Source organism: Loxodonta africana, chromosome 1 (genome assembly GCF_030014295.1).
Source record: "Loxodonta africana isolate mLoxAfr1 chromosome 1, mLoxAfr1.hap2, whole genome shotgun sequence".
NCBI lineage: Eukaryota > Metazoa > Chordata > Mammalia > Proboscidea > Elephantidae > Loxodonta > Loxodonta africana.
In genome coordinates this window covers 150,734,506-150,761,618 of record NC_087342.1, presented here as the reverse complement: position 1 = coordinate 150,761,618, position 27,113 = coordinate 150,734,506, and the positions used below count along the sequence as shown (strand labels likewise).

Genomic DNA, 27,113 nt, shown 5'->3' with positions numbered 1-27,113 from the left:
GATGAATTATCTAAAATTGAAATGAAAGTTATAGTCTTTGTCTTGATGACTTTTCTGTAGACAGAGTTTACCAAGTACTATTAAGTTTAAACAAAACAGGGTAACAGAGCATATTACAAATAGTGCTCTTTAAGTAAGTTATGAAATAAAGGTGGCTATTTGGAGATGTTATCAGGAGGGATCAGTCCCTGGAGAAGGACATCATGCTTGGTAAAGTAGAAGGTCCCAGAAAAAGAGGAAGACCCTCAACGAAATGGATCGACAATGTGGCTGCAACAATGAGCTCAAACATAGCAATGATTGCAAGGATGGCTCAGGACCAGGCAACGTTTCATTCTGTTGTACACAGGGCTACTGTGAGTTGGAACCGACTTGAAGGCACCTATCAACAACAATAGCATACTTAGGTAGAAGACATTTAAATGTTGGCAGATTGTCCAAGTGTTCAGTGACATGCTGCGGGTTTGCTATTTAGTATACAATTAACATTCCAGTATCACAGGCTGGTTAGACAAACTTGACAATTAAATTGGTAGGGAAGTGAATGGGCTTTGCAATTTAACATTAAATAATGCATGTTATCTGTTCAATTACTGTTGTGTGTATGTAAGTGATCACATAATAGAATGAAGTTGTGAGCTTAAAGTGAATTTAAGACCATAAAACCTTAATCACATCTGTTTGAGTACTTTAAATTGATGTGATGTGAGGATTAAAGAAGAGCTAATCTCTTTGAAGAAGCCTGCTGTGTTTATAGAAGCAGTAAATCAAAATAAAAAAACCTATAGTATTGAAATCTTTTATAATGCTGAATGAAGATTTTGATAGTTTTTGATAAAGAGAATGTGTTAGAACTGTTTTTTTTTTTTAATTTATGTATTGTGCTTTAGGTGAAAGTTTACAAATCAAGTCAGTCTCTCATACAAAAAGCCATACACACCCTGCTGTGCACTCCCAGCTGCTCTCCCCTTAAAGAGACAGCACATTCCTTCTCTCCACCCTGTATTCCCCGTGTCCATTCAGCCAGCTCCCGTCCCCCTCTTCCTTTTCACCTCGCCACCAGCCAGGAGTCGCCTGCATAGTCTCATGTGTCTACTTGAGCCAGGAAGTTCAGTCTTCACCAGCATCACTGTCTATGTTATAGTCCAGGCCAATCCCTGTCTGTAGAGATGGTTTCAGGAATGGTTCCAATCTCGGGCTTTCAAAGGGTCCGGGGACTGTGATCCTCAGGGTCCCTCCGGTCTCAGTCGAACCATTAAGCCTGGTCTTTTTATGAGAATTTAAGATCTGCATCCTACTATTCTGCTCCATCAGGGATTTTCTGTTGTGTTCCCTGTCAGGGCAGTAATCTGTGATAGCTGGGCACCATCTAGTTCTTCAGGTCTCAGGCTGATGGAGTCCCTGGTTTATGTGGCCCTTTCTGTCTCTTGGACTCATATTTACCTTGTTTCTTTGGTGTTCTTCATTCTGCCTTGCTCCAAGTGGATTGAGACCAATTTATGCATCTTAGATGCTGCTTGCTAGTGTTTAAGACCTCAGACGCCTCTCACCAAAGTGGAATGCAGACCGTTTTCTTAATACATTTTGTTAGGCCAATTGACCTACATGTCCCCTGATGCCATGGTCCCTAGACCCCTGTCCCTGCTACTCTGGCCTTTGAAACTTTTGGTTGTATTGAGGAAATTTCTTTGCTTTTGGTTTAGTACAGTTGTACTGACTATCCCTGTGGGTTGCCCTTCCCTTCACCTAAAAATTTTTTTTGTGTACTATCTATTTAGTGAATATCCCTCTCCCTCCCTCCACTCTCATAACCATCAAAGAATATTTTCTTCTGTGTTTAAACTTTATCTGGCGTTCTTAAAATAGCGGTCTCATAAAATATTTGTCCTTTTACAATTGACTAATGTCACTCAGCATAATGCCTACCAGATTCATCCACGTTATGAAATGTTTCACAGATTCATTATTGTTCTTAATCATTGCGTAGTATTCCATTGTGTGAATATACCACAGTTAATTTATCCATTCATCTGTTGATGGGCGCCTTGGTTGCTTCCAACTTTTTGCTATTGTAAACAGTGCTGCAATGAACATGGGTGTGCATATATCTGTTTGTGTGAAGGCTCTTATTTCGTTAGGGTATATTCCAAGGAGTGGAATTGCTGGGTCGTATGGTAGTTCTATTTCTAGCTTTTTAAGGAAGCACCAAATTGATTTCCAAAGTGGCTGTACCATTTTATGTTCCTACCAGCAGTATATAAGTGTTCCAGTCTCTCCACAACCTTTCCAACATTTATTGTTTTGTGTGTTTTGGATTAATGCCAGCCTTACTTGGGTGAGGTGGAATCTCATTGTAGTTTTGATTTGCATTTCTCTTAATGGCTAATGATCATGAACATTTCCTCATGTATCTGTTAGCAGCCTGAATGTCTTTGATAAACTGCCTGTTCATATCCTTTGTCCATTTTTCAATTGGGTTATTTGTCTTTTTGTTGTTGATTTTTTGCAGTATCAGGTAGATTTTAGAGATTAGACACTGATCGGAAATGTCATAGCTAAAAACTTTTTCCCAGTCTGTAGGTAATCTTTTTACTCTTTGGTGGAGTCTTTGGGTGAGCACAGACATTTGACTTTTAGGAGCTCCCAGTTATCTAATTTCTCTTCTGGTGTTTGTACGATGTTAGTAATGTTTTAAGTAATGTTTTGTATATTGTTTATGCCATGTATTAGGGCTCCTATCGTTGTCCCTATTTTTTCTTCCATGATGTTTATTGTTTTAGATTTTATATTTAGGCCTTTGATCCATTTTGAGTTGCTTTTTATCTGTGGCGTGAGGTATGGGTCTTGTTTCATTTTTTTGCAGATGGATATCCAGTTATGCCAGCACCGTTTGTTGAAGAGACTGTCTTTTCCCCATTTAACAGACTTTGGGCCTTTGTCAAATATCAGTTGCTCATATGTGGATGGATTTATGTTTGGATTCTCAATTCTGTTACCTTGGCCCATGTATCTATCTGTTGTTGTACTAGTACCGGGCTGTTTTGACTACTGTGGCGGTATAACAGGTTCTAAAATAAGAGCGAGGCCTCCCACTTTGTTCTTGTTTTTCAGTAGTGCTTTACTTACCTGGGGCCTCTTTCCCTTCATATGAAGTTGGTGATTTGTTCTTCCAACTCATTAAAAAAGTCACTGGTATTTGGATCGGGATTGCATTGTATGTATAGATCGCTTTGGGTAAAATGGACATTTTTACAATGTTGAATCTTCCTATCCATGAGCAAGGTATGTTTTCCCTTTTGGTTTCTTGCAGTAGTGTCTTATAGTTTTCTTTGTATAGCTCTTTTATGTCTCTGGTTAGATTTATTCTTAAGCATTTTGTCTTCTTAGGGGCTATTGTAAATGGTATTGATTTGGTGATTTCCTCTTTGACGTTCTCTTGTTGGTGTAGAGGAATCCAACCGATTTATGTATGTTTATCTTGTATCCTGATAACTCTACTAAACTCTTCTATTAGTTTTAGTAGTTTTCTTGAGGATTATTTAGGTTTTTCTGTGTATAAGATCACGTCATCTGCAAACAGAGATACTTTTACTCCTTTGTCAATTTGAATGCCCTTTATTTCTCTGTCTAGCCTAGTATAGCCTAGTATATCTGGCCAGGACCTCCAGCACAGTGTTGAATAAGAATGGTGATAAAGGGCATCCATGTCTGGTTCCTGTTCTCAAGGGGAATGCTTTCAGTCTCTCTCCATTTAGGATGATGTTGGCCCTTGGCTTTGTATGAATGCCCTTTATAATGTTTAGGAATTTTCCTTCTTTTCCTATTTCGCTGAGAGTTTTTATCATGAATGGGTGTTGGACTTTGTCAAATGCCTTTTCTGCATCAATTGATAAGACCTTGTGGTTCTTGTATTTTGTTTTATTTATGTGATGGATTACATTGATTGTTTTTCTAGTGTTGAACCATCCCTACATACCTGGTATGGATCCTACTTGGTCGTGATGAATTATTTTTTGGATATGTTGTTGAATTCTATTGGCTAGAATTTTGTTAAGGACTTTTGCATCTAAGTTCATGAGGAATATTGGTCTGTAATTTTCTTTTTTTTGTGGTGTCTTTACCTGTTTTTGGTATCAGTGTTACGCTGGCTTCGCAGAATGAGTTTGGTAGTACTCCATCCCTTCCTATGCTGTGAAACACCTTTAGTAGTAGTGGTGTTAACTCTTCTCTAAACATTTTGTAGAGTTCTCCAGTGAAACTGTCAGGGCCAAGGCTTTTCTTTGTTGGGAGTTTTTTGATTACTTTTTCAATCTCTTCTTTTATTATGGGTTTATTTAGCTGTTCCGTCTCTACCTTAGTTTAGGTAGGTAATGTGTTTCTAGATTTTTTTTCCATTTCCTGTAGGTTTTCAAATTTGTTGGAGTACAGTTTTTCATAGTATTCTGTTATGATTCTTTTAATTTTGGTTGGGTCTGTTGTGATATTGTCCATCTCATTTCTTATTTGGGTTATTTGCTTTGTCTCCTGCTTTTCTTTTGTTAGTCTGGCCAATTATTTTTCTGTTCTCCATTTCATTTAACTCTGCTCTAATTTTTATTATTTGCTTTCTTCTAGTGCCTGAGTGTTTCTTTTGTTGCTCTCTTTCTATTTGTTCAAGTTGCAGTGATAATTCTTTGATTTTGGCCCTTTTTTTGTATGTGTGCATTTATTGTTATAAATTGACCTCTGAGCACTGCTTTTGCTGTGTCCCAAAGGTTCTGATAGGACATGTTTTCATTCTCATTGGATTCTATGAATTTCTTTATTCCATCCTTAATTTGTTCTATAATCTAGTCATTTTTGAGCCAAGTGTCATTCAGTTTCCATGTGTTTGATTTCTTTTCTGTAATTTTTCTCTTATTCTGGTTTTATGGCTTCATGGTCAGAGAATATGCTTTGTAATATTTTGATGTTTTGGATTCTGTTAAGTCTTGTTTTATGGCTAATATGTGGTCTGTTCTAGAGAATGTTCCATGTGCACTGGAAAAGAAAGTATACTTGGATACTGTTGGGTGGAGTGTTGTGTGTGTATGTCTGTGAGGTCAAGTTGGTTGATTGTGGCATTTAGCTCTTCCATGTCTTTTTTGAGCTTCTTTCTGGACGTTCTTTCACTGAAAATGGTGTGTTGGAGTCTCCTACTATTATCATGGAGCTGTCTATCTCCCTTTTCAGTTCTGTTAGAGTTTGTTTTATATACCTTGAAGCCCTGTTATTGGGTGCATACATATTTAATATAGTAATATCCTCCTTGTATATTGTCCCTTTAATCATTATATAGTGTTCCTCCTTATTGTTTGTGGTAGATTTAAGTTTGAAGTCTGTTTTGTCAGAAATTAGTATAGCCACTCCTGCTGTTTTTTGTTGGTGTTTGGTTGATATATTTTTTTCCATCCTTTGAGTTTTTGTGTCATCAGATCTAAAGTGTGTCTCTTGTAGGCAGCATATAGATGGGTTGTGTTTTTTTTAATCCATTCTGCCACTCTCTGTCTCTTTATTGGTGCATTTAGTCCATTTATATTCAGCGTGATTATAGATAGGCATGGATTTAGTGGTGTCATTTTGATGTCTTTTTTTGTGAGTTGTTGACAGTTTTTTCCCCCCTTATTTTTTAGTGCTGGGTAGTTTTTCTTTGTAAATTGTGTGTTCCTCTTTTTTGTTCTTGTTGATTTTTTTTTTTTGCTGAGTCTTTATGTTCTTCTTGTGTTTTATTTTGATGTGTAGGATTGTTAGTCTCCTTAGTGGTTACCTTAATATTTACCCTATATTTCTAAATTTAAATCTGCCTTGTATCTCCCTATATTGCCTTGATTTGCTCTTCATCTGGCGTATCTATGACTGCTTTTCTTAGTCCCTCTTTATTGATTTAATGTTGTCATCTTTTACATAAGGACATCGCTGATACCCCACTTTGAGTGTTTTTCTATCTTGATTTATTTTTGTGATTTCCTTATCTGGGTTGGTATCTGTTTGCTCTTTCCTGAGTTCCAGTGTTGTGATGATATCTGATATTATTGATTTTCTTTCCAGAGAATTCCCTTTACTATTTCTTATAGTTTGGGTTTGGTTTTTGCAAATTCCCTAAGCTTCTGTTTCTCTAGAAATGTCCTAATTTCACCTTCATATTTGAGAGACAGTTTTGCTGGATATATGATCCTTGGCTGGTAGTTTTTCTCCTCCAGTGCTTTATATATGTCATCCAATTGCCTTCTTGCCTGACTGGTTTCTGCTGAGTAGTTCAAGTTTATTCTTATTGATTCTCCTTTGTACGTAACTTTTTGCTTATCCCTGACTGCTCTTAAAATTTTCTCTTTATCTTTGGTTTTGACAAGTTTGATTATAATACGTCTTAGTGACTTTCTTTTGGGATCTACCTTCTATGGGGTTAAGTGAGCATCTTGGATAGATATCCTTTCATCTTTTATGATGTTAGGGAAGTTTTCTGCCAAGAAATCTTCAACAGTTCTCTCTTTAGTTTCTGTTATCCCTCCCTGTTCTGGTACTCCAGCCACTCGTAGGTTATTCTTCTTGTTAGACTCCCACATGATTCTTAGGGTTTCTTCATTTTTTTAAAATTCTTCTATGTCATTTTTCTTTGAATATATTGTTGCCAAGTGTTTTATCTTCAATCTCACTAATTCTGACTTTCATCTCCTCAATTCTGTTCCGCTGACTTTCTACTGAGTTGTCTAATTCTGAAATTTTGTTGTTAATCTTCTGAATTTCTGATTGCTGTCTCTCTATGGTTTCTTGCAGCCTAATAAATTTTTCATGATGTTCTTAGATAGTCTTCTTAATTTCCTCGACTTCTTTACCTTTGTGTTCTTTGGCTTGTTCTGCATTTTGCCTGATCTCTTTCCTGATGTCTTGCAGAGTCCTGTACATTAATCTTTTGTATTCTACATCTGGTAATTCCAGGAATACATCTTTATCCAGAAGATCCGTGATACTTTGTTTTGGGAGTTTGTTGCAGCAATCATAGTCTGCTTCTTTATGTGATTTTGATATTGACTATTGTCTCCGAACCATTTATAAGTTATTGTGTTATTTTATGTTGGCTCACTATATCCTAGCCTCTTGTTTTGTTTTGATATAGCCAAATAGGCTAGTAGAGTGAGCTAACGTGATTATTGGAGCCTGTGAAGCACTAATGTCCTTGTATCAGATGGCTAGAGCTGTTACCAGGTATACGAGTCTAGGAGTCCATTCACTGTTTTTGTATAGATCGAGCTCAGGTGTCCCAGTAGTCGGTCACCTAGTGTACGGTGCAGGTTCTCACCTATGATCCTAGAGGAGCAGTGGTGATTGGTATATGCACAGGTTTCTGGTAGGAGCAGAGGGTCACAGTGTGAGGAAGGTAGAGGGCTGATAACCTTCCTCCGAATGTCTGTGAGGAAGGCACGTCCCTGTTCTCTAGAGCGCTCTGTTGGATGGGCTCTGCAGCTGTACCATAGACATCCAATGCTTTTAACTGTAAGGACTGGTAGGCACCACTTATCCTTGGAGCCCTGTTGCAGGTAGCTAGGTGACATCCAATCCTCAGGCCCCTCCCTGATGTGGGTTGGTGAGGGCCCCGTTTAATAGGAAGAGTGGTATCCAACTTCAAAAGCCTGCCTCTCCACTGCACAGGTGAAACAGTTACAGTGAGACCTCAAACAGATTCACCCTTGCAATATAACTGCAAGATACTGTCTGCTGTAATGGGGTCACATGGATCTATGCAGGGTGAAGACAAATTCTCTGGACCGGAGCTGCTTCTGCTCTGAGTTTCCAGATTAGGGGAGCCAGCGGAGTATTTTTTCCCCCGTTTGTTAGTTTGTTCCTTCTCCAAGGCCAGGGGAATGGCTCAGAGAGTACAGCAGGACCTATGTCAGGCCCAGGGAAATCAACTGTTAATGAAGCTGGCTGGGGCAAAGGGAGGAAGGATCAGATAGATAGGAGAGAGTTCTTTTAAAAGGAGGAGCTATTAGATTCGCTTGGTAAATTAGACAAAATCATTTATCTTGTGCTGAGAGCTCTGTTTCATCGCAGATTCCAGAGACGTGTGTAGATTGTGTGTGCTGGCTCCACGGTTGCACCAGGGGGTGGGGCTGCGGCACCTTGCTTGCCTTTGTTCTCTGAAGCAGCTATGTCCCAAATGCCACCGCCAGCCCTGTGGCAGTGACACCAGGGGGTGAGGGGTGCGCCACTTCGCTTTCCTTCTTTCGCTGAAGCAGTGGCGACCCAGAATGCTACCGCCAGCCTCACTGCAGGGGAATGGGGCTGAGACGTTGCTGTGTGCTTGGCACCTCCTCCTTGCTTCTGCATTGTCTCTCCCTCCCTGTTACTAAGTCCGATTCTTAACTTTGCCTTTGATGCACAAGGTTTGAAGCTTGTTGTATATGTAATCAATTCACTTGTTTTTTCGGGTCTTTGTTGTAAGGGGGACCACCAGAAACATCTGGCTACTCTGCCATCTTGGCCCACAGAACTGTGTCTTTATTGCAGTCATTTTTGAACAACAGCAATAAAAAATTTAAAAAAAGCTTAGTTGGTGGTGGTGTTATTGTATGTATATGTGTTCTCTCTTTATTTGTTAACGTAAAAATAAGAATGACATTAAAGTGTGTTCTTTGAATTCCTGAAAGATGAAATAAAGTATATCTGTATTTCTCCTTCAAATAGTTTTTCTTTTCAAGGGATTGAGATGTTATTTTGTATCAGAAAAACAGATAATATCAATTAGTTTAAAACTAAAACTCATGTTGTTGTTAGGTGCGGTCGAGTCAGTTCTGACTGAGAGGTAAGGCTATATTTGTTCTATCATCTAATCTTGGTCCTTTTATGGAAGTGATGCAAATGATGATGTTTTAAATTATCCAAAGTCATTTTCTGAGATTCCTTAATTTATGTTGGTAGGCTTTAGTTTGTACAGTAAAACCTGCAAAAGCCAGAACCTATGTAAGGTATAAACCTGTCAGAGAAGGAACTAAAATATTTTCCACTAAAAGGAGCAATAGAAAAGCAGTAAGACTGCATGCACCCTGTCAAAGGCGGAAAACTTTAAAGACATGGAAACGCAAGGCAGCCTCATCAAGTTCTGGCTGTCACAGGTTTCAGTGTATTTTCATAGAATTATAGTGTAAATGGTAGTTATGTTCACAAGCTTATAAATCTTATTTAATTCTAAAGATAGTGAATTACTGTGTTTATCTGTTGGGAGAAATGACAAAACATACTTTTAATACTGGTAGTTTAATAAACTGTCATGTAACACAATGGAAGAAGTTTATAACGACTTTATTTTTATCAGCTAAAAAAATCCATTAGGGAAAATAGATTTGATTTTATAAGATATGGTGGATGTAGACGTAGACTGTTTACGGAGGTTGTGAAGGAGACTCCTGAACAGTGACACTCATTCTTATTTTGTGTAGGTAGAATAAAAAACTTATTACTTATAATTTTGCTTGATAAAGATGTGTCACTAACCTCGATCAGAGTTTTCTTAGGCTCATGAATGGAACTAAGTAAAGGATCAAGAAGGAAGAGGAAAATCGTTTTTTCTTTTTTTAAGAGTTGAAAGAAAAGGAAGAAAAGATTTACAGATAACGTGGATATACTTTGAAAAAGAGATTACCAGAGATAAAATTTCCTGAGCAGAGAAAAAGGCAAAGTGTGCATAAGCTCGCATGGGGAAGGAAGAAAGCTGGAGTTTGGCAAGTCAGCTGTTTTTGTATTATTTTTCGAATACGGTATGACAGGTGTTCATGGGTAGGGGGCAGGGTCTGGCCAACTGCTCTTTTGTCAGAAAGGTTTATAAATTGTATTTAGGGAAGTGGCTCAATAGTGTGAATTTTCTTTGTAGGAAATTTATTTCTGTATACTCATACAGTCTTGAGAATTAGATTTCAAGGCATTGTATGCAAATTCTGTTGGGAATTGGGGAATGAGAATAGAAATGAGAGGAAATATAGCTGGTATAGAACTGGAGGTTTTAGCAGTGAATCCTTGTGAAAGAAAAGAAGCACAGAGAAGATAAACCCTGGGCTTAATATTATACACTTGTCTATTGAAGGATGTGAAATGGATGGTATATCTCTTGGCGTGAAGTTAATATATAAGAAGCTAGTAATTCTTATGTAACTCTTGGTACTGAGGATATCTTAGAGACATAACAGTGGGGTTAAGTCATATGCACATTTAACATACTTGTATTCAGTTTTAATAGTGGGCAAAAAGAAAAAACAAAAAACAAAAAAGCCCAAACTGGTGTATCTGTTAGCATTCGTGACTGTAAGCAGTAGAAATCAGCTTTGGTTAATTTAAGCAAAGAAATATATTGGGAGGCTCTCAAGAGGACCAGTCTTGGAAAACAGAAATCAGGGAGCCAGGCAGCAAAGGCCAGAGCTAAGGTCAGGGCACAGGAACACTTTAAGTAGTAAGCCACTATTTGGCACTGCCTTCCCTGGACACTTGCTGACAGTGCCTCTGCTGTTTCTGTGAATAATTTTTCAGCTATCTTGTATCTCTCTTACTCACTCACAATTAAAAGTCTTGAGAAAGGGGAGTTTGATTCTCTGGCTTAGATTCTGAGCCTGCTTCCAACCTGCTAGGGGCAGGGAGAGAGAAAATCTGAGACTTCTAGTTTGCAGTAAAAATGAGCTTGTCTTTATCCGATGATGAACTCATAGCGCCTGTCACTTATCCCACACAAAACAATCCCTCCCCCTTCTTCCTTAAATGTTCCATAACTCAGTAAGTAAAGTCCATCCAATTCCTCAAGCTAGAAGCTTGGAAGTAATCCTTGGCTTCTCCTATTCCATCAGCCCCCTATTCAGTCAATAGCATATTGTCCTGATAGTCTACCTCTTAAATACATCTTGAATTTATGTACCTACCTGTAAATTATCACTACCACTATAGTCCAAGGCACTGTGATTTCTCAGTTGGTGTATGACAAAAGCCTCATGATTTTCTTTAGTCTACAGATTGGCTCCTACTCAGTCAGTTTTCTATGCTTTATATGTGCTTAGTTTTTAAAAATGCAGATGAAATTGTGCCATTAGTTTGCTTAAAACCTTTTAGTGGTCTGCTGTTTATTTACCTATTGTTTCTCAGCTCGAATCTACCCTTTTATACTGTGATGGGGGGCTTGGCGTCTGCAAACTACATTTCCTGGACTCTCTTGCCAGCTGGCTTCGTGTTAAGTTTTGATATAGGAAGCACGGACAGGAATTTGAAAGGTGGAAGAAGGAACTTCTCTTGTTTTCAGCTTCTGTTAGTATACCTCCATGTTCTTTTGGCACTGCTAGCACCAGCCTTGCCGCTTTCAGCAGTACCAACTTCTGGACAGTGCACCCTAGGTAGATAGAGTACCACTTGCCTCACACTTTCTCACATACCAGTCTGTGTCCCCTTAGTGGTTTGAGCATCCTGTATGCTGTGTCTCCTCTGTAGAAATTCAAACTCAAGCTGCAGGGCTCCTGTCCTTAGAGGTCCAGGTACCAGCCATACAGTGCCACCTCCTTAGAAGTTTGAGCACCCAAGCTGCATGGCCCTGCCCTCTTCCAGGCACAGCCCTATAATGCCCTTGATCCAAGCTCCTAGCCTCTGTCAGCACGTCTCTTTCATTTTGTTTCCCTAACCCTGTGGGTGGTAGTGCTTCCCACAAATTTTAATCTCTGGATTACCTTAGCCTTCCCCTTTTACCTTTTCAACTTCGAGTATTTGTCTAATAAATTTCCTGTATTAATCTTCCCTGCTTGAATTGGTCATTATGGTTGCTATTTGTCTCATACACATGGTTTTCAATTTTCTAAGGTAAAGCAAAACTTTTTTTTTCATAATTCCGAAGCTTCTGACTATTTCTCTAGTGTCATGCTGTGTCATTTCCCCCCTTTCTCTTTGTGTTTCAGTATTCTGACCTTTTTTTTAGTTGCCAGAACTTGCCACATTCTGTTCTTGTCTCAAGGACATTGCACCTGCTAGTCTGCCAACTACCAGTTATCTACTCCCTGTCCCAATTTCCCTTCACCCTCCCACCCCACAACAGTTTGCTTGGCTAACTCTTGGTTAACTCCTACACAATGTAGGTCAGAGGCAGTATAATATTGTCTGAGTTTTAATCTCAACCCTGCTATTCAGCCAGCTTTATGATCTGGGCAAGTTACTTACATGTGTCTCAATTTCCTCATCTGGAAAATGCGGATAATAATATTACTTACTTGGTAAGGTTGTTTTAAGGATTAAATGAATTTAATCACTACTTGGAACACTGCCTAGCACATAGTAATTGCTCGGTAAGTGTAACGTGTTTTACCAGCTACGTGTGAATTCCCCTGGGATGCCTTCCTTGACCTCCAAACTCTGACAGGCTCTACCTTTTGTTTGCTCCTGTAGCACCTTGTACTTCACCTCTCCAGTGCTTATTATGTTTGTGATTATTTGCTTAATGTCTTATTTCCTTGCTACGGTATAAATGATAAGAAGTTGAGAGTCTGTGGTGTTCACTGTTAACGTTTCTAGCATCTGACACTGTGTGTGGCACTCAGTAGGCCCTTTACGAAATACAGTTTTTATTATTTGATTCATCGTTCTAAGAGAAAAATCATAGTGAGTTTGATGAAACTCACTGGGATTAGTAATAATGGAGAGAGATGTTAAGCAAAATAAGTCAACTTAAATGATAAACTTTTCTGTTTCTTATCATCCACTAAAAAACTCTATTGTAGAGGCTCTGTGGTAGGAGAGGAGGAATACCTGCTGACTTTGAAGTTGCTGTGGGAGAAGAACAAGGTTTATTTAGCATTCAATAGCATTCCATCTTACTTCCCTTTACCACTTTCCAAAGGGAAAATGTTTCTCAAGGTCTGATTAGACTACATTTCTGTTGTATTTTATTTTTGTAGCTTTAAATTTTTTTTGTGTGCTTGTAAGGCAATTTGTGCTTATTTATAAAATTTCTGACAATACAGAAGATTGTAACAAGGAGAGCATATATCATTGATAAGCTCACCACATAGAGATGACAACTCTTTAATATTTTGGTGTAGGCTTTCCTGTCTGTCATTAACTATGTACCCACGGTTTTGTCTCCCAGTAATCATATTATGCATTCTGATTTTTAAATTGCTTTTTCCACTTAATATGCTACAGCTGCTAACCAAAGGGTCGGCAGTTCGAATCTGCCAGGCACTCCTTGGAAACTCTATGGGGCAGTTCTACTCTGTCCTATAGGGTCACTATGAGTCGGAATCAACTCGATGGCACTGGGGTTGGTTTTGGTTTTTCATATTGTGAAGTGAATTTCCTTCCATATTAATGACTGTTTTTACCATCATTTAAAAATGTCTGTGTACTATGCTGTTACATGGATATGCAATATTTATTTAACTTATCTGCTGAGTAATAGACATTTGGGTTTTCACATTTTTACTGTTAGAAAATACTATGATGAACATCCTTCTACATGTAGTCCTGCCCACTGTTATGACAATTAATTTACCAAGTGTTTATTGAGTGTCTTCTACATGTATTCAGATAGACTGTGCAAGGTACGTGGTCTACGGGGAAGAACAAAATAGAAATGAGCTCTGCTTTCGTAGAGTGTAAGATTAATTCCTGCAAGTGTAATTGACGGTCAAAGTTTGGTCTGAAAATATTTAAATTATAAGATGTTTGAAGACCGTTTTAATTTCAGACTGCTAATGGGAATATGAATTAGGACTCTAAAGTGCTGTTAGTTACCAATATTTTCTATCACTTTTCCTTTGCTTCAATTATATACTTCCTAAATTTTATTAAAGTATATTTGGTGGTTTTACTTGATTATATATCTCACTTATAAGTGACTGTCCTGAAAGATTGTTTCTGTTCAATCTGGATAACTTACATTTAAAGTAAGGTAGTTTGTAAATTTGGCTTTTCTGTAATCCGTCTTTGGTATGTGTACTTTTATGTAAAAAGTGAATGAACATTTTCTAATTTAGTGAAAATTTGAATGAATTAATTGTCATTTAATGAGTATATGGAGCCCTGGTGGTGCGGTGGTTAAGCACTCAGCTGCTAACCAAAAGGCCAGTAGTTCACACCCACCACGGCTTTGCAGGAGAAAGATTCGATAGTCTGCTTCTGTGAAGATTACAGCCTTGATAACCCTATGGGACAGCTCTACCCTCTCCTGGAGGGTTGCTAGGAGTCAGAATTGACTTGACAGCAATCGGTTTTTTAATGAGAATAGATAGAATATAAATAATTATTAATTATTCTGACTATTAAATTTACAATTGAGAGAATTTTCTAATTAATAAGTTATATCATACTAGTAATTGATGTCCACTGAGGGTAGAACCATAGTTTTATACTAAGCCAATATCTGGCAATACGTGGGATAGTTGCCTCCTTTTGAAAGACTCTGTTTTCAGAGACTTGAGTAATGCAGAAATATTTTCACTTCCTTCTTTTCCTACCCTAACATGAAATAACTTATTAGCTTTTATAAGTATTATATAATAAAAGAATAAATGATTTGGGATGACTGGAGTTAAGCCAAAAGTTATAGCCCCGGAACTTTTGTTTCAAAGTCTGAAAATTTATATATGTGGAAGAATCCCTGAATACCAATTGCTAAATAATTTCTCTGGTATCTTTGGAAATGTGAGCTGGTGTTGCCCATGAGCAGCCCTTTGTGGTGGATTCTATTCGCTAATCCTTTTTCTTCCTTGCTTGTCTTTTATAGCAAGGTGCATCTATATTGAATAAATGATTAAGACAGAGACAGCAAATGTACCAGTGCCCTGGGGTTTAATATTTATTCTGTTTGAACAGTAAATATAATTCTTAGTTTCTGAGGAGCAAGTGAAAAAGAAAAATATAATTTCTGTCATCATCATCATATGATCAGAAGAGACAAAATTTTTTCTGAATTTTTTAAAAATTTATTAGCATAACTTAGCTTTTCCCAAATTGTGAATATAGAATAACAGTTCTACCAGATATTAACAGATACTAGAATTATGTTTAGGAACAATGGGTAAATAAGATAAACAGACTTTTTTTAAACATGTTTTCTCATACCTTAAATATCCTAATATGTATCTTGACTTTCTAAGAGAAGGATGCAGTGTTTTCTCTAACTTTTTTTGCCAAGAAATACCTTTTTAATGAATACCACACTTTGCAAAATACTGGTCTAGGTCCTTAAACAACATGGTGGATTATGTCTTCAATACTGCTTTTGCAGAAGATGGCATAGTTGCTTTTATATGACCTTTTTTCTTATTGATTCAGATACTTGCTGAAACACAATCTAGGGCAAGCCTGACTTCTTCTAAGAAGCCTAAATTCTCCCCATCTACCAGGAATTGCTGCTTTTGAAAAGCATGTGCAGGAGAGCCTTGGGAACTAAGTCTTCCTGTTGCTTACCTGTCTGTTGTCCTGGCAGTTGGTCCAGGAGTCTTTTCAGATGCACAGTCAGTCCAGATTGACAGTGATTTTTTCCCTTAGTGACAGCTCCACGTTCCTTATTTACCAGGGCTACAGTTGTTTCAGTATGTAGTAAGGGCCTGAGCTCCTTCTCCATCACCTTTTCAGGGACCTGCTGGGACTAAGTATTTTGGAAACAGCTAGGAACAATGTGCTTCACCATCCTGTCCCCCTTTGGTGCTTCTTGCTGCTCTTCACCCTGCTGTTGCATTTTTCTTTTACCCTTGTTGTTTGCTAGGTGCCATCGAGTTGATTTTGACTCGTAGTGACCACAGAGTAAGAACTACCACATAGGGTTTTCTTGGTTGTAATCTTTATGGAAGCAGATTGCCAGGCCTTTCTCCCACAGAACTTCTGGATGGGTTCAAACTGCCAACCTTTTGGTTAACAGTGGAGTATTTAGCTGTTTGTGTCATTCGGGGCCCACTTCTTTTACCTTAATGAGGTATTAATCTTACTTGAATTAGTCAGGTACCTTAATCTTAACTTGCCTCCCATTTCTCCTTGCCTCTTCTAAACTTTGCTCTTTAGAATACTTGTTTTATGGTAAGCAAATTATTCTTTATTTACTATATTAGCCATCATATACTGTTAGCCTTCATCTTTTCATTGACTCTTCTATCTCAGGTCTTGACTTGAATCAGCCCCATCTTTTAATTGTAGCTGCTTTTTTCTGACACATCTTATATACTTCATGTGTAGGAGGTTGGAGAGGGTGGTCAGCATTCTCTCTCATTCTCAATGGTACATCAGATCATTATTCCTCCACTCTTTTATTTAAAACCAAGCAAAAACAACTTAAAATGATTCTGCTCCTTAGATGCTCATGCCTTTTAACCTTATAGACCTCCTCATTGATGTCCACTTTCTCCTATTCTTTGAAAATGTTGGTACCTAGGTATATATATAGTCTCCATTTTCACTCCAAGTGTTGCCATTATTCATTTGGTAGTATAGCTTCTCAGTCTGTGATCCCCTCAACTGAATCTCTCTGGACTTAATTTTTATATGTGGTGTGAAGTAGAGCTGCATTCTTAATGATCTGCCAATAGAGAATCGGTAGTGGTAACAACCTTTTGAGGAATGACAGATTGTAAAGTATATAAATTTCCTTATATATTGATTGGGATTAAGAAGATAAGGACTAATAAAAATTCTTATGAGTTTGTGTTTAAAACATTTTATAGTAATGAATGAGGAGAGTCACACCTGAAGTTGTGATATCTGGCTATATCATGATATTGATTCAAAGAGAGGGGTCTTGCATCTTTACAAAGCTGTTATGCTACTGTGGTATAGTGGAAAGAGCATTGGCTAGATTGAGTCCTGGCTCTCTCGTTTGTAAATTATTTCTTTTTCTGTTTTTTTTAAATTACAAAGTGGAGAGGGTAATTCCTAATGCATATAGTGTATAAGCACACTGTGCTAATTTTTTTCAGCAACATGTAAAAAAAATTGGTATAGCAGCTCTTATGAAAATTCTTCGCGGGGGTAGGGAGCAGCTAGCAAACACACGGGACGCATTTGTGTAAAAATACCGTAGTTGTTGAGACCATAAAATATATGTTTGTGTGTTTTATAAACGTTGAAGGACTTTGATGTTTAAGATCTAATAAAAATCAGAGAATCACTTGCTTTGAAGATGGGTCATAAGTTTGCTCTTGAACCATCACATTGTCTCCATAAAAACTTAGGTTTCCTTATACTCTGTTTTGTGTACCCACCAAAAACCCACTGCCGTTTTTGTATGGGAAACAATTTTTTAAAAACTTTTATTATCTGTGGTACATTAAGCTGAATGATAGAAGGACTCTAGTGATCGTTATTCTACAAAACTGTTGTAGGTCTAAGGAAAAACAGTTTAACTGTTACTTCTTATGACTATTCTTGGTATTATATGGTTAATATTGCACTTTTAATATTTCATTTACAGTTATATGATGTTGATTGATGGCACAAATGAAGTTTTTATGATTGATAGAGATAATTCAGTGTTTCATGTTTCAAATCTGGAATTTCCATTTCGTAAAGATCTTCGTATACATTTATCAAATACTCTCTTGGATGGGGTAAGTCATATTTTATGTTTTAAAAAAAATTAATGCCATTTTTCTTTGTCCTGCATATTTTTATTAGTTAAATAGGGAATTTAGAGATGGAACCAGTTTTTACTAGAGTGCTAAGTTTTATCTATTACTTACCTGTACTTACATTGAATTAATATCCTTATTAATAGGGATTTGACAGCTTAATCTTTAAATCTAAATATGTATTTTGGGATGTTTTCTTTAGTAAGAAAGTTGTTAAAGCTATAGAAAGGAAGTTAAATGAGTTTAGTATTGGTCATTGTTATCCCATATGAGAGTAAATGAACAAAATTAAATCTTAATTGCTTTTGTTTTCTTTGTGATTGAAAAAGTAATTCTTACTGAAGAAGACTAATTTCACTGTGTTATTTTACTTGTCAGGTGAATTTTAATTCAGTGATACAACACATTTTCCTTGGCTCTTTAGCTATATGGACTAATAGTCTTTGTTTAAAGAGAACTGTGCTTTTGAAAGCAACACTTTTACATTTGAATTTTTAAGCCATTAAGAATTTTCCCGTTTCAGAATATCTGTATTTATAGAATGATAAAATTACTTGATTAAAAATGTTTTAACTTTCCAACTAGATGGTGCCCTTCTACCATCACTGACTGCTCTGACAGTGGTCACAATAGAGGGTCCCAGACAGAGCTAGAGAAAAACGTAGAACAAAATTCTAACTCACAAAAAAAGACCAGACTTACCAGACTGACAGAGACTGGAGAAACCCCGAGAATATGGTCCCGGACACCCTTTTAATTTAGCACTGATATCACTCCTGAGGTTCACCCTTCAGCCAAACATTAAACAGGCCCATAAAACAAACAATAACACACGTAGCTCAACCATGTATAGGAGACTAAATGGGCACACCAATCCAGGGGCAAGGACAAGAAGGCAGGAGGGGACAGGAAAGCTGGACGAATGGAAATAGGGAACCCAAGGTTAAGAAGGGGAGAGTGTTGATGCGTCATGGGCTTGGCAACCAATGTCACAAACCACTATGTGTATTAATTGTTTAAGAAGAAACTAATTTGCTCTGTAAACCTTCATCTAAATCACAATTAAAGAAAAAAAGGTATTTAACCAGGAAAAAAAAAAAAAACCTTTTAACTTTCTCCCTTGTAAACAGCCCCTCCTCAAATTCTAAATATACTGGTCCATGGTAAATAAAAATTCATGTATTAGCACAATATTACAAAGAAGCAGATAAAAATCACCTGAACTCCTACCACTGGAATGACTTCTGTTACAGTTGGATGAACATCACTCCAGACTTTTCTCTGTGTCAGAGTGTTCAATCTTATGTCTGCTCCAATATGCCTGAGGGATATAACACATTCATATTAGTAATAGTAGCTCAGAGAATAGAGTCTTAAACAAAGTGTGTCAGGATCTTCAGGGGAGTTGATACCTCCTCCATTCCCATCAAGATTCTCAGTAGCTCTTTTATGGTACCTCTGCCTTGACTGAGGAGCCCTGGTGGCCCAGTGGTTAAGAACTTGTCTGCTAACCAAAAGGTCAGCAGTTCGGATCCCCCAGCTGCTCCTTGGAAACCCTGTGGGGCAGTTCTACTCTATCATATGGGTTGAGTCGGAATTGACTCGATGGCAGTGGATTTGGTTTTTGGTTTGGCCCTGACTGAAAATTAGTGCTGGGGTCAAATATGTACACATATGGAATGTTACATAGTTTTATATAAAAGAAAAAATGTTCTGTCACTTATCTTTTTTTTCACTAAGCAATTTGTTTTGAACTTCTTTCTTAGATAAATGTCTGAATACACCCCCCTCCCCATAATTTGGTGTTTCCAAACTATCCGATTGTGATAATTCTAGGGGATACTTGTTAAAAGTATAATCCCTCCCAACAGCCTGTCCCAGACCTAATGAATTGGAATTTTCCAGTGGCCTACATATACATACTTGTTAACGAATGCCCAGGTAGTTCTAATCAGGTAAGGTTGAGAAACAGTTCTGGAATTTACTTAACCAATTCTCTTTTGGTAGATGTTTTCATTTTTTTCACAGTTTTTTTTTTTTTTTAATTACAAGACACATTTAAGTGCACATCCTTATGCAGTCTTCCTTTCACTATTGGGTAATTTTATATTTGAGAGGGTTCTTAGAGGTGAGATTGTGATGTCTATTAAAAATTTTTTGAATGGAAGTAACTGAAATTCAACATAAAGTAGGTGCAGAAAAAAAGAACTATATTGGCTCCAATAATTACATATAGGCTAGGCTTGCTTCAGGCATGGCTGAATCTGGGGGCTTAAATGATATTAGCCAGGTTCTGTCTTGCTTTCCATCTCTTTGCTCTTCTTGTTTGCTTGGTTTCATTCTACATTAAGGCTGCTTCCATGTGGGAGGAAGGATACACTGCAGCCCAGGCAGAAAATGAGATTTTCTCTCAAAATCCATATATTATTCGCAGGGAAGACTCTCTGGGAGATGGCAGTGGGGGCCAGGAACTTACTGGTAGCAGTACCATGTGGAGTGCAAGAGGAGCAGTTCTCCCGAAGAAGGAATGGTAGCAGGCAATGAGAACATGTTCATCATGCTGGATTCAAGGATGGCCATTTTAAATATTTTTATGTATCATTGCCACCTTACTTTCTAGAAAGATTGAACAAATGTGTAGTTCTGCCAACCATATATATAGGATCTGCACGTTGTCTTAAGCACTGTTAGTCTTTTTCTTTTTTTAATTTAAGATTTTCTAATTTGTTGAGGGAAAGAGTGCTTTTCTATTTTAACGGATGATATAGCATGCGTGGTGGTTAAGACCTCTGACTCTGGGATCAGATTGCATGGGTGCCTTACTGGCTCCATCAATTATTACCCGAGGGACCTTTTACAGTTTACTCAATTTCCTCATCTGTAGTGAAATGAAGCTAATAACAGCACTTAAAATTTTTGGTGCTGTTGTGAAGATTAAGTTGGATAGTTTGTAAAGTGCTGATGATAGTGTCTGGCACATAGTAAAATAGATGCTTACTTGTTTTCATTTGCATTTGTGTGAATTGTTAATGAGACTTAACTTTTTTTCACTTTATAAGCTATTATATTTCTTCTATGAGTGGCTTGTCCAAATCCTTTCTACATTTTTCTCTTGGGTGTTCATCTTTCTTATTGATTTATGACATCTTTTTGTCTGTTAGGGGTATTGATCTATGTCACATATTTTGAAAAACATATTTTTACTTTTTCTGGTGTTTCCTATGGCACAAAAGTTTAAATTTAAGTAGGTAAAATTATAAATGCCCTGGTTTTTAATATTTGCCCCTTCTGTCATTTTAAGAAAGTACTGTTTTTTACCTCTGAATTACCATAGTACTCAGCTATATTTCTTTCTAGTACTTTTATGGTTTTATTTGTGTATTTAAACATTTGATTCATCTGAAATAACATTTGATAAAAGGAGTAAGATGGGGTAAAGTTTTGTTTATTTCCAAATGTCTAGGCTTTTATCTTACCACCATTCTGTTTTTCCTTCTTGATTGGAAATACCATTTTTATCGTATACTGTTGTCGTTGAGTTGGCTGCAACTAATGGCAACCTTATGTATCACAGAATGAAATGTTGCCCAGTTCTGTGCCATCTTCATCATATACTAGACTCCCTTTACATATCATTGTTTCTTTCTTAACTCTTTCTCCTATTGCATTAACGTTTTGGTGTTCCATGGTGCTTTCAGATTACTTTAAATACTGACTTAGCATGCCATTTAATGTCTGATAGTTCAATTCCACCTAGTCTCCTTGCTATTCTGAAATTTGCCACTTAGACTTTACCCTCCTCTAGCTTTAATTTTTTTTATTTTAGCTTTTAAGTCAAGAGCTATTTGACTGAGAAGTTAGGTTAGAGTAGTATGTTAAACCTTGTGTGCTGATTTACACAACAATAATTAAACTCATGTTTTTTCTGCAGAATAATTTTTTGTAGTTTTGTCTCCAGACCATTTCCATTCTGGTTGCTCTCTGCCTACCATGTCTTCACTGCCCTTTTGGGGGAGGGAGAACCCATTGCTGAATCCGTTGTGTCGAGTTAATTCCAACTCATAATGCCGCTATAGGACAGAATACAACTGCCCCGTAGGGTTTCCAGTGCTGTAAACCTTTACTGAAGCAGACTGCCATGGAGTAGCTGGTGGATTCAAACCACTGACTTCTTGGTTAGCAGCTGAGCTCTTAACCACTGCTCTACCAGGGCTCCTTTGGAGGGAAAAGGGACTCTTCTTAAAATTTCCCTTTCTCAGGGATACTGCTCAGGTTCTTCACAATTTCTTCACTTTTATCAGCATTGAACCCTTTTTTATGAGCCCAGTTAGATTATATCTGGCTAATATTTTCTGGAATTTGTATGAACATGGTTCCTGTTTTAATCCACATGAAATTTGCACTTCTAGCTCTGGCTTATATCAGTGGATATTAAGGCATTGGGGAATGGCTTGTGTAAATGTTCACTTAAACTCTCAGTGATAGAATTATTTTAATGAAAATCACATGCATAAAAATGTATATTTATTTGTTTAGCAGAGGGAATAATACTTCCCAAGTGCTTGTTTTCCTATCCCATGTGGTTTATTTTCTTACTACCTAAAAAATTACAGCATGCAAACCAGAAGATGTGAGACTGTGATTGGAAAATGGGAGGTTTGAGGTAGTCATGTCTAAGTTTTGGATGTTTAAAAGTTGAGAATGTGACCCAGACAGAGTGAGGGGCTGAGGTGGTGTGAGGAAGACCATTGGAAGGGAGTTCAAGGAAAGTATTGAATGGGTCATGATGAGTGATAACAGGAATACAGATAGCAAGGATGACTATGAGCTAGATACTAAAGATTAGAAAGGAGAGGAAGAAGATTGTGTAATTTGATGGAGATTGAGTAGCAAATAGAGACTGACAAAGAGTAGTTAGTGTCACAAAATTGAAAGAATTATCTATACTGTGTACTCTGTGGGATTACTAGTAAATTTTCATTCCTGTGACAGTATTCTGGAAAAGCTCAATATCGTCAGTCAGAACAAGGCAGGGGCCGACTGTGGAACAGACCATTAATTGCTTATGTGCAAGTTCAAGCTGAAACTGAAGAAAATCAGAGCAAGTCCACGAGAGCCAAAATATGACCTTGAGTATATCCCACCTGAATTTAGAGACCATCTGAAGAAAGATTTGACTTCAGATTGAACACTAGTGACCCAAGACCAGACGAGTTGTGGAATGACACCAAAGACATCATCCATGAAGAAAGCAAGAGGGCACTGAAAAGACAGGAAAGAAAGAAAAGACCAAGATGGATGTCAGAGGAGACTCTGAAGCTTGCTCTTGAGCACTGACCAGCTAAAGCAAAAGGAAGAATTGATGAAGTAAAAGAACTGAACAGAAGATTTCAAAGGGCCTCTCAAGAAGACAAAGTAGAGTATTATAATGATGTGCAAAGAGCTGGAGATGGAAAACCAAAAGGGAAGAACACACTTGGCATTTGTCAAGCTGAAGGAACTGAAGAAAAAATTCAAACCTTGCAATAGTGAAGGATGGATTCCATGGGGAAAATATTAAATGACGCAGGAAGCATCAAAAGAAGATGGAAGGAATACAGAGTCATCATACCAAAAAGAATTAGTCGATATTCAACCATTTCAAGAGGTGGCATATGATCAGGAACTGATGGTACTGAAGGAAGAAGTCCAAGCTGCTCTGAAGGCATTGGCGAAAAACAAGGCTCCAGGAATTGATGGAATATCAATTGAGGTGTTTCAACAAACAGATGCAGCACTGGAGGTGCTCACTCGTCTATGCCAAGAAATATGGAAGACAGCTTCCTGGCCAACTGACTGGAAGAGATCCATATTTATGCCTATTCCCAAGACAGGTGATCCAACTGAATGTGGAAATTATAGAACAATATCGTTAATATCACATGCAAGCAAAATTTTGATGAAGATCATTCAGAAACTGCTGCAGCGCTATATCAACAAGGAACTGCCAGAAATTCAAGCCGGTTTCAGAAGAGGACGTGGAACCAGGGATATCATTGCTGCTGTCAGATGGATCCTGGCTGAAAGCAGAGAATACCAGAAGGATGTTTACCTGTGTTTTATTGACTATGCAAAGGCACTCGACTATGTGGGCCATAACAAACTATGGATAACATTGTGAAGAATGGGAATTCCAGAACACTTGATTGTGCTCATGAGGAACCATTACATAGATCAAGGGGCAGTTGTTTGGACAGAACAAGGGGATACTGATTGGTTTAAAGTCAGGAAAGGTGTGCGTCAGGGTTGTATTCTTTCACCATACCTATTTGATCTGTATACTGAACAAATAATACGAGAAGCTGGACTATACGAAGAAGAACAGGGCATCAGGATTGGAGGAAGGCTCATTAACAACCTGCGTTATGCAGATGGCACAACCTTGCTTGCTGAAAGTGAAGAAGACTTGAAGCACTTACTAATGAAGACCAAAGACCACGGCCTTCAGTATCGATTACACCTCAACATAAAGAAAACAAAAATCCTCACAACTGGACCAATGAGCAACATCATGATAAACAGAAAAGATTGAAGTTGTCAAGGATTTCATTTTACTTGGATCCACAATCACCAGCCATGGAAGCAGCAGTCAAGAAATCAAAAGACTCATTGCATTGGGCAAATCTGCTGCAAAGATCCTCTTCAAAGTGTTGAAGAGCAAAGATGTTACCCTGAAGACTAAGGTGCACTTGACCCAAGCCACGATATTTTCAGTCACATCATATGCATGTGAAAGCTGGACAATGAATAAGGAAGACCGAAGAAGAGTTGACGCTTTTGAATTGTGGCTTTGGCGAAGAATATTGAATTTACCGTGGACTGCCAAAGAACGAACAAATCTGTCTTGGAAGAAGTGCGGCCAGAATGCTCCTTAAAAGCAAGGATGGCGAGACTGTGTCTTACATACTTTGCACATGAGAAGGACATCATGCTTGGCAGTGTACAAGGTCAGTGGAAAAGAGAAGACCCTCAATGAGGTGGATTGACACAATGGCTTGAACAATGAGCTGAAGCATAACAACGATTGTAAGGATGGCGCAGGACCGGGCAGTGTTTCATTCTGTTGTGCTTAGGGTCGCTATGAGTTGGAACTGACTCGACAGCACCTAACAACAACTACATGACACTACTTATTTTCTAACTAAAAACCGTGTATGCACACACATACACACACCTCACCCCTGTGTTTGGTAAGGCCATTACATAAGATTGGAAGAATTGTTCATTGCACATCTCTAGGGTGTGCCATTCTCCACATTGTGGATGTGAATAACATCCCTGGATTTGCATACTCATTTGTGGTAATCCTGATAGTGTGTTTATGGAAACAGCTGAAACTTTTAGGTTTTATTTTGAACATCTTGTGCTTTAGGTGAAAGTTTGCATAGTAAATTAGTTTCCCATTCAGTAGTTCATACACCAGTTGTTTTGGGACATTGCTTGCAACCTCTGCAATGTATCAGCACTCTCTCCATTTCCACCCTGAGCCTCCTGTTTCCATTTGTCCATTTTCCCTGCCCTTTTCCTGCTTAATATCTTTGCTTTTGGGCAAGTGTTGTCCCGGTTGAAGACCTTCTCCGCACAGGGACCCCAGGTCCAAAGGATGTGCAGTTCTCCTGGCCCTTGTTTTGTGGTGGTATATGAGTGGGTGGGTGGCCTCCGCAGGTCTATGGGCCTTGGCACAGGGTTTGGGGGTGTGGTGAGTGAGGTTAGTACACTTAACTTTCACAGGGCGGGGAGCGCTCCTACCTGGCTCTGGACACGTGTGCAGAGTTGTTCCTGCTCTTTCGCACCAGGTGATAGCGGCTTCGGCTGGGAACGGTGCTGGGCAGGTTTGAATGGCAGAGTGTTGACAATTTGTATTTCTCCATGTCCATTGTTTTTGTACAGTTTCTCCTTCCACTTGATACTCAGTCTGATTCTTCAGCCTTGCTTTTGGTGCTCAGGGTTCCAAAGTTGTCATCTGTATTCTATTCACTTGTTTCCTCAAGTCCTTGTTTTAAGGGGGACGTTATGAGGCATATGACTATGCTGCCATTTTGGACCACCTCTGGCATTTTAGTTTTTGTTACCTTCATTTTATTTATGTAACAGTTTTTTTTAGCACTGTAATTGGAAAAAAAAAAAAACAAAAAACGAAAGGAAGAAAAAGATGTTAGTAACAGCATTTACCAAGGTTTAGTATAGTTCATACTTAATTTAAACTAGTATGTTCAAGTTGCCGTCCCAGGTGTATAGATAATTGCTTAGAAGGTTGAGGAGAAGGCTACACCCTGGAGACATTTTATTTGGTTGAGGGTGGAGGATAATTGGTTATGATGGAGGAGTCCTTTAAATAAAGCAATGACCTGAAGAGAGGTATTTAAAACAAGTCCCATGGTGGCTCAAAGGAGAAGTAGATCACATCTAGTTTGTCAGTAACTAAAGATGTTTTATGGAAGAGTTGGCATTAGATATGGAAAGCTTTCTATAGAAAGAGATATTTGTTAGACATAAGATGAGGACATTCCAGGTGGGGAATAAAAACCAGGTTTCCATGGTAAGGAATAATACTGAAATATTAGATGTGTATACTATCTGCAGATTTAACGTAGCATTACTTTTTATTTTCACCCCAAACTTGGATAACTGAAAGCCGCATAATACTCTTGTGAGGTTTTAAAATAGCAATATGATTCATGATGTCAGTTTACTTGGGCCAGAATTATAGTTGCCATATCTGTTTTTCCAGTTAATAAAACAGTCTTCTGTAATTTCCTGTTTCTTCTACATTTTCAATTGCAATTTTTTTTTTTTTAAATTTCAAATCCAAGAATATCTCAAACCACCTAATTGTCTGGCTGTCAGATGTGAGCATTGAAGCTTTTGTTTTGCTGTGTTAAATTATGTTCCTTGACCCCACAAAATGTGGAAAGTCACTTGAAATAAATCAGTGAAATTTAATCAATTTAATTTTGGGACTAAGAGGAGGATATAGCAATTAATCATTGAAGCTAATAGAATCTTGGAAGAATTACATATCTTTTCAAGTGTTAATTTCTAAGAAAGGAATATGTATGCTCATTGTTGAAATTTTTATACGTTTGTAAGCTATAAAATAGAAAAAAATTCAGTTATCAAAAAGAGATATTTTGATAGTTTGGTGTATTTCCTTTTAGTTATTTTGATGTGTCTGTATAACATGTATAACCGTTATGTACATAGCTGAGATTGAATATATGTTGCCTATTGATTTTCTTCATTTAATTTTGAATTAGGAGTATTTCCCTATGTCATCAGACATTTATTGTAAATATTGTAGCACGCAATGACTCTTAAACTTTAATGCACTTAGGAATCACTTGTTATAAGTGCACATTCTTATTCTGTATGCCTGAGGTGTGGGATTTGAGATTCTGCATTCTGTGATACTATTTGTAATGGCCCACACTTTGCGTAGCAAGAGTATAGCTACCTTATTTACCCTACTTTCCTACTGTTGGG

At 37.8% G+C, this 27,113-nt stretch overlaps 1 protein-coding gene across 10 annotated transcripts in view; it reads left to right on the top strand.

Annotated features, from left to right (window-relative positions):
- RNGTT (RNA guanylyltransferase and 5'-phosphatase) overlaps positions 1-27,113 on the top strand; it is a 351,931-nt gene that overhangs the window by 96,440 nt on the left and 228,378 nt on the right. For 7 of the 10 annotated variants that reach the window (XR_010322529.1, XM_064288898.1, XM_064288911.1 and 4 more), the window contains exons 9-10: positions 17,435-17,570; positions 19,463-19,546. Coding sequence is in view for 9 of the 10 variants with exons in the window: in XM_064288898.1 (XP_064144968.1) it covers positions 17,435-17,570; positions 19,463-19,546 (220 nt within the window). In the remaining variant the exon portion in view is untranslated. The remainder of the gene's footprint in view (positions 1-17,434; positions 17,571-19,462; positions 19,547-27,113) is intronic. The other 3 variants (XM_064288922.1, XM_064288903.1, XM_003404355.4) reach the window with 1 other exon arrangement.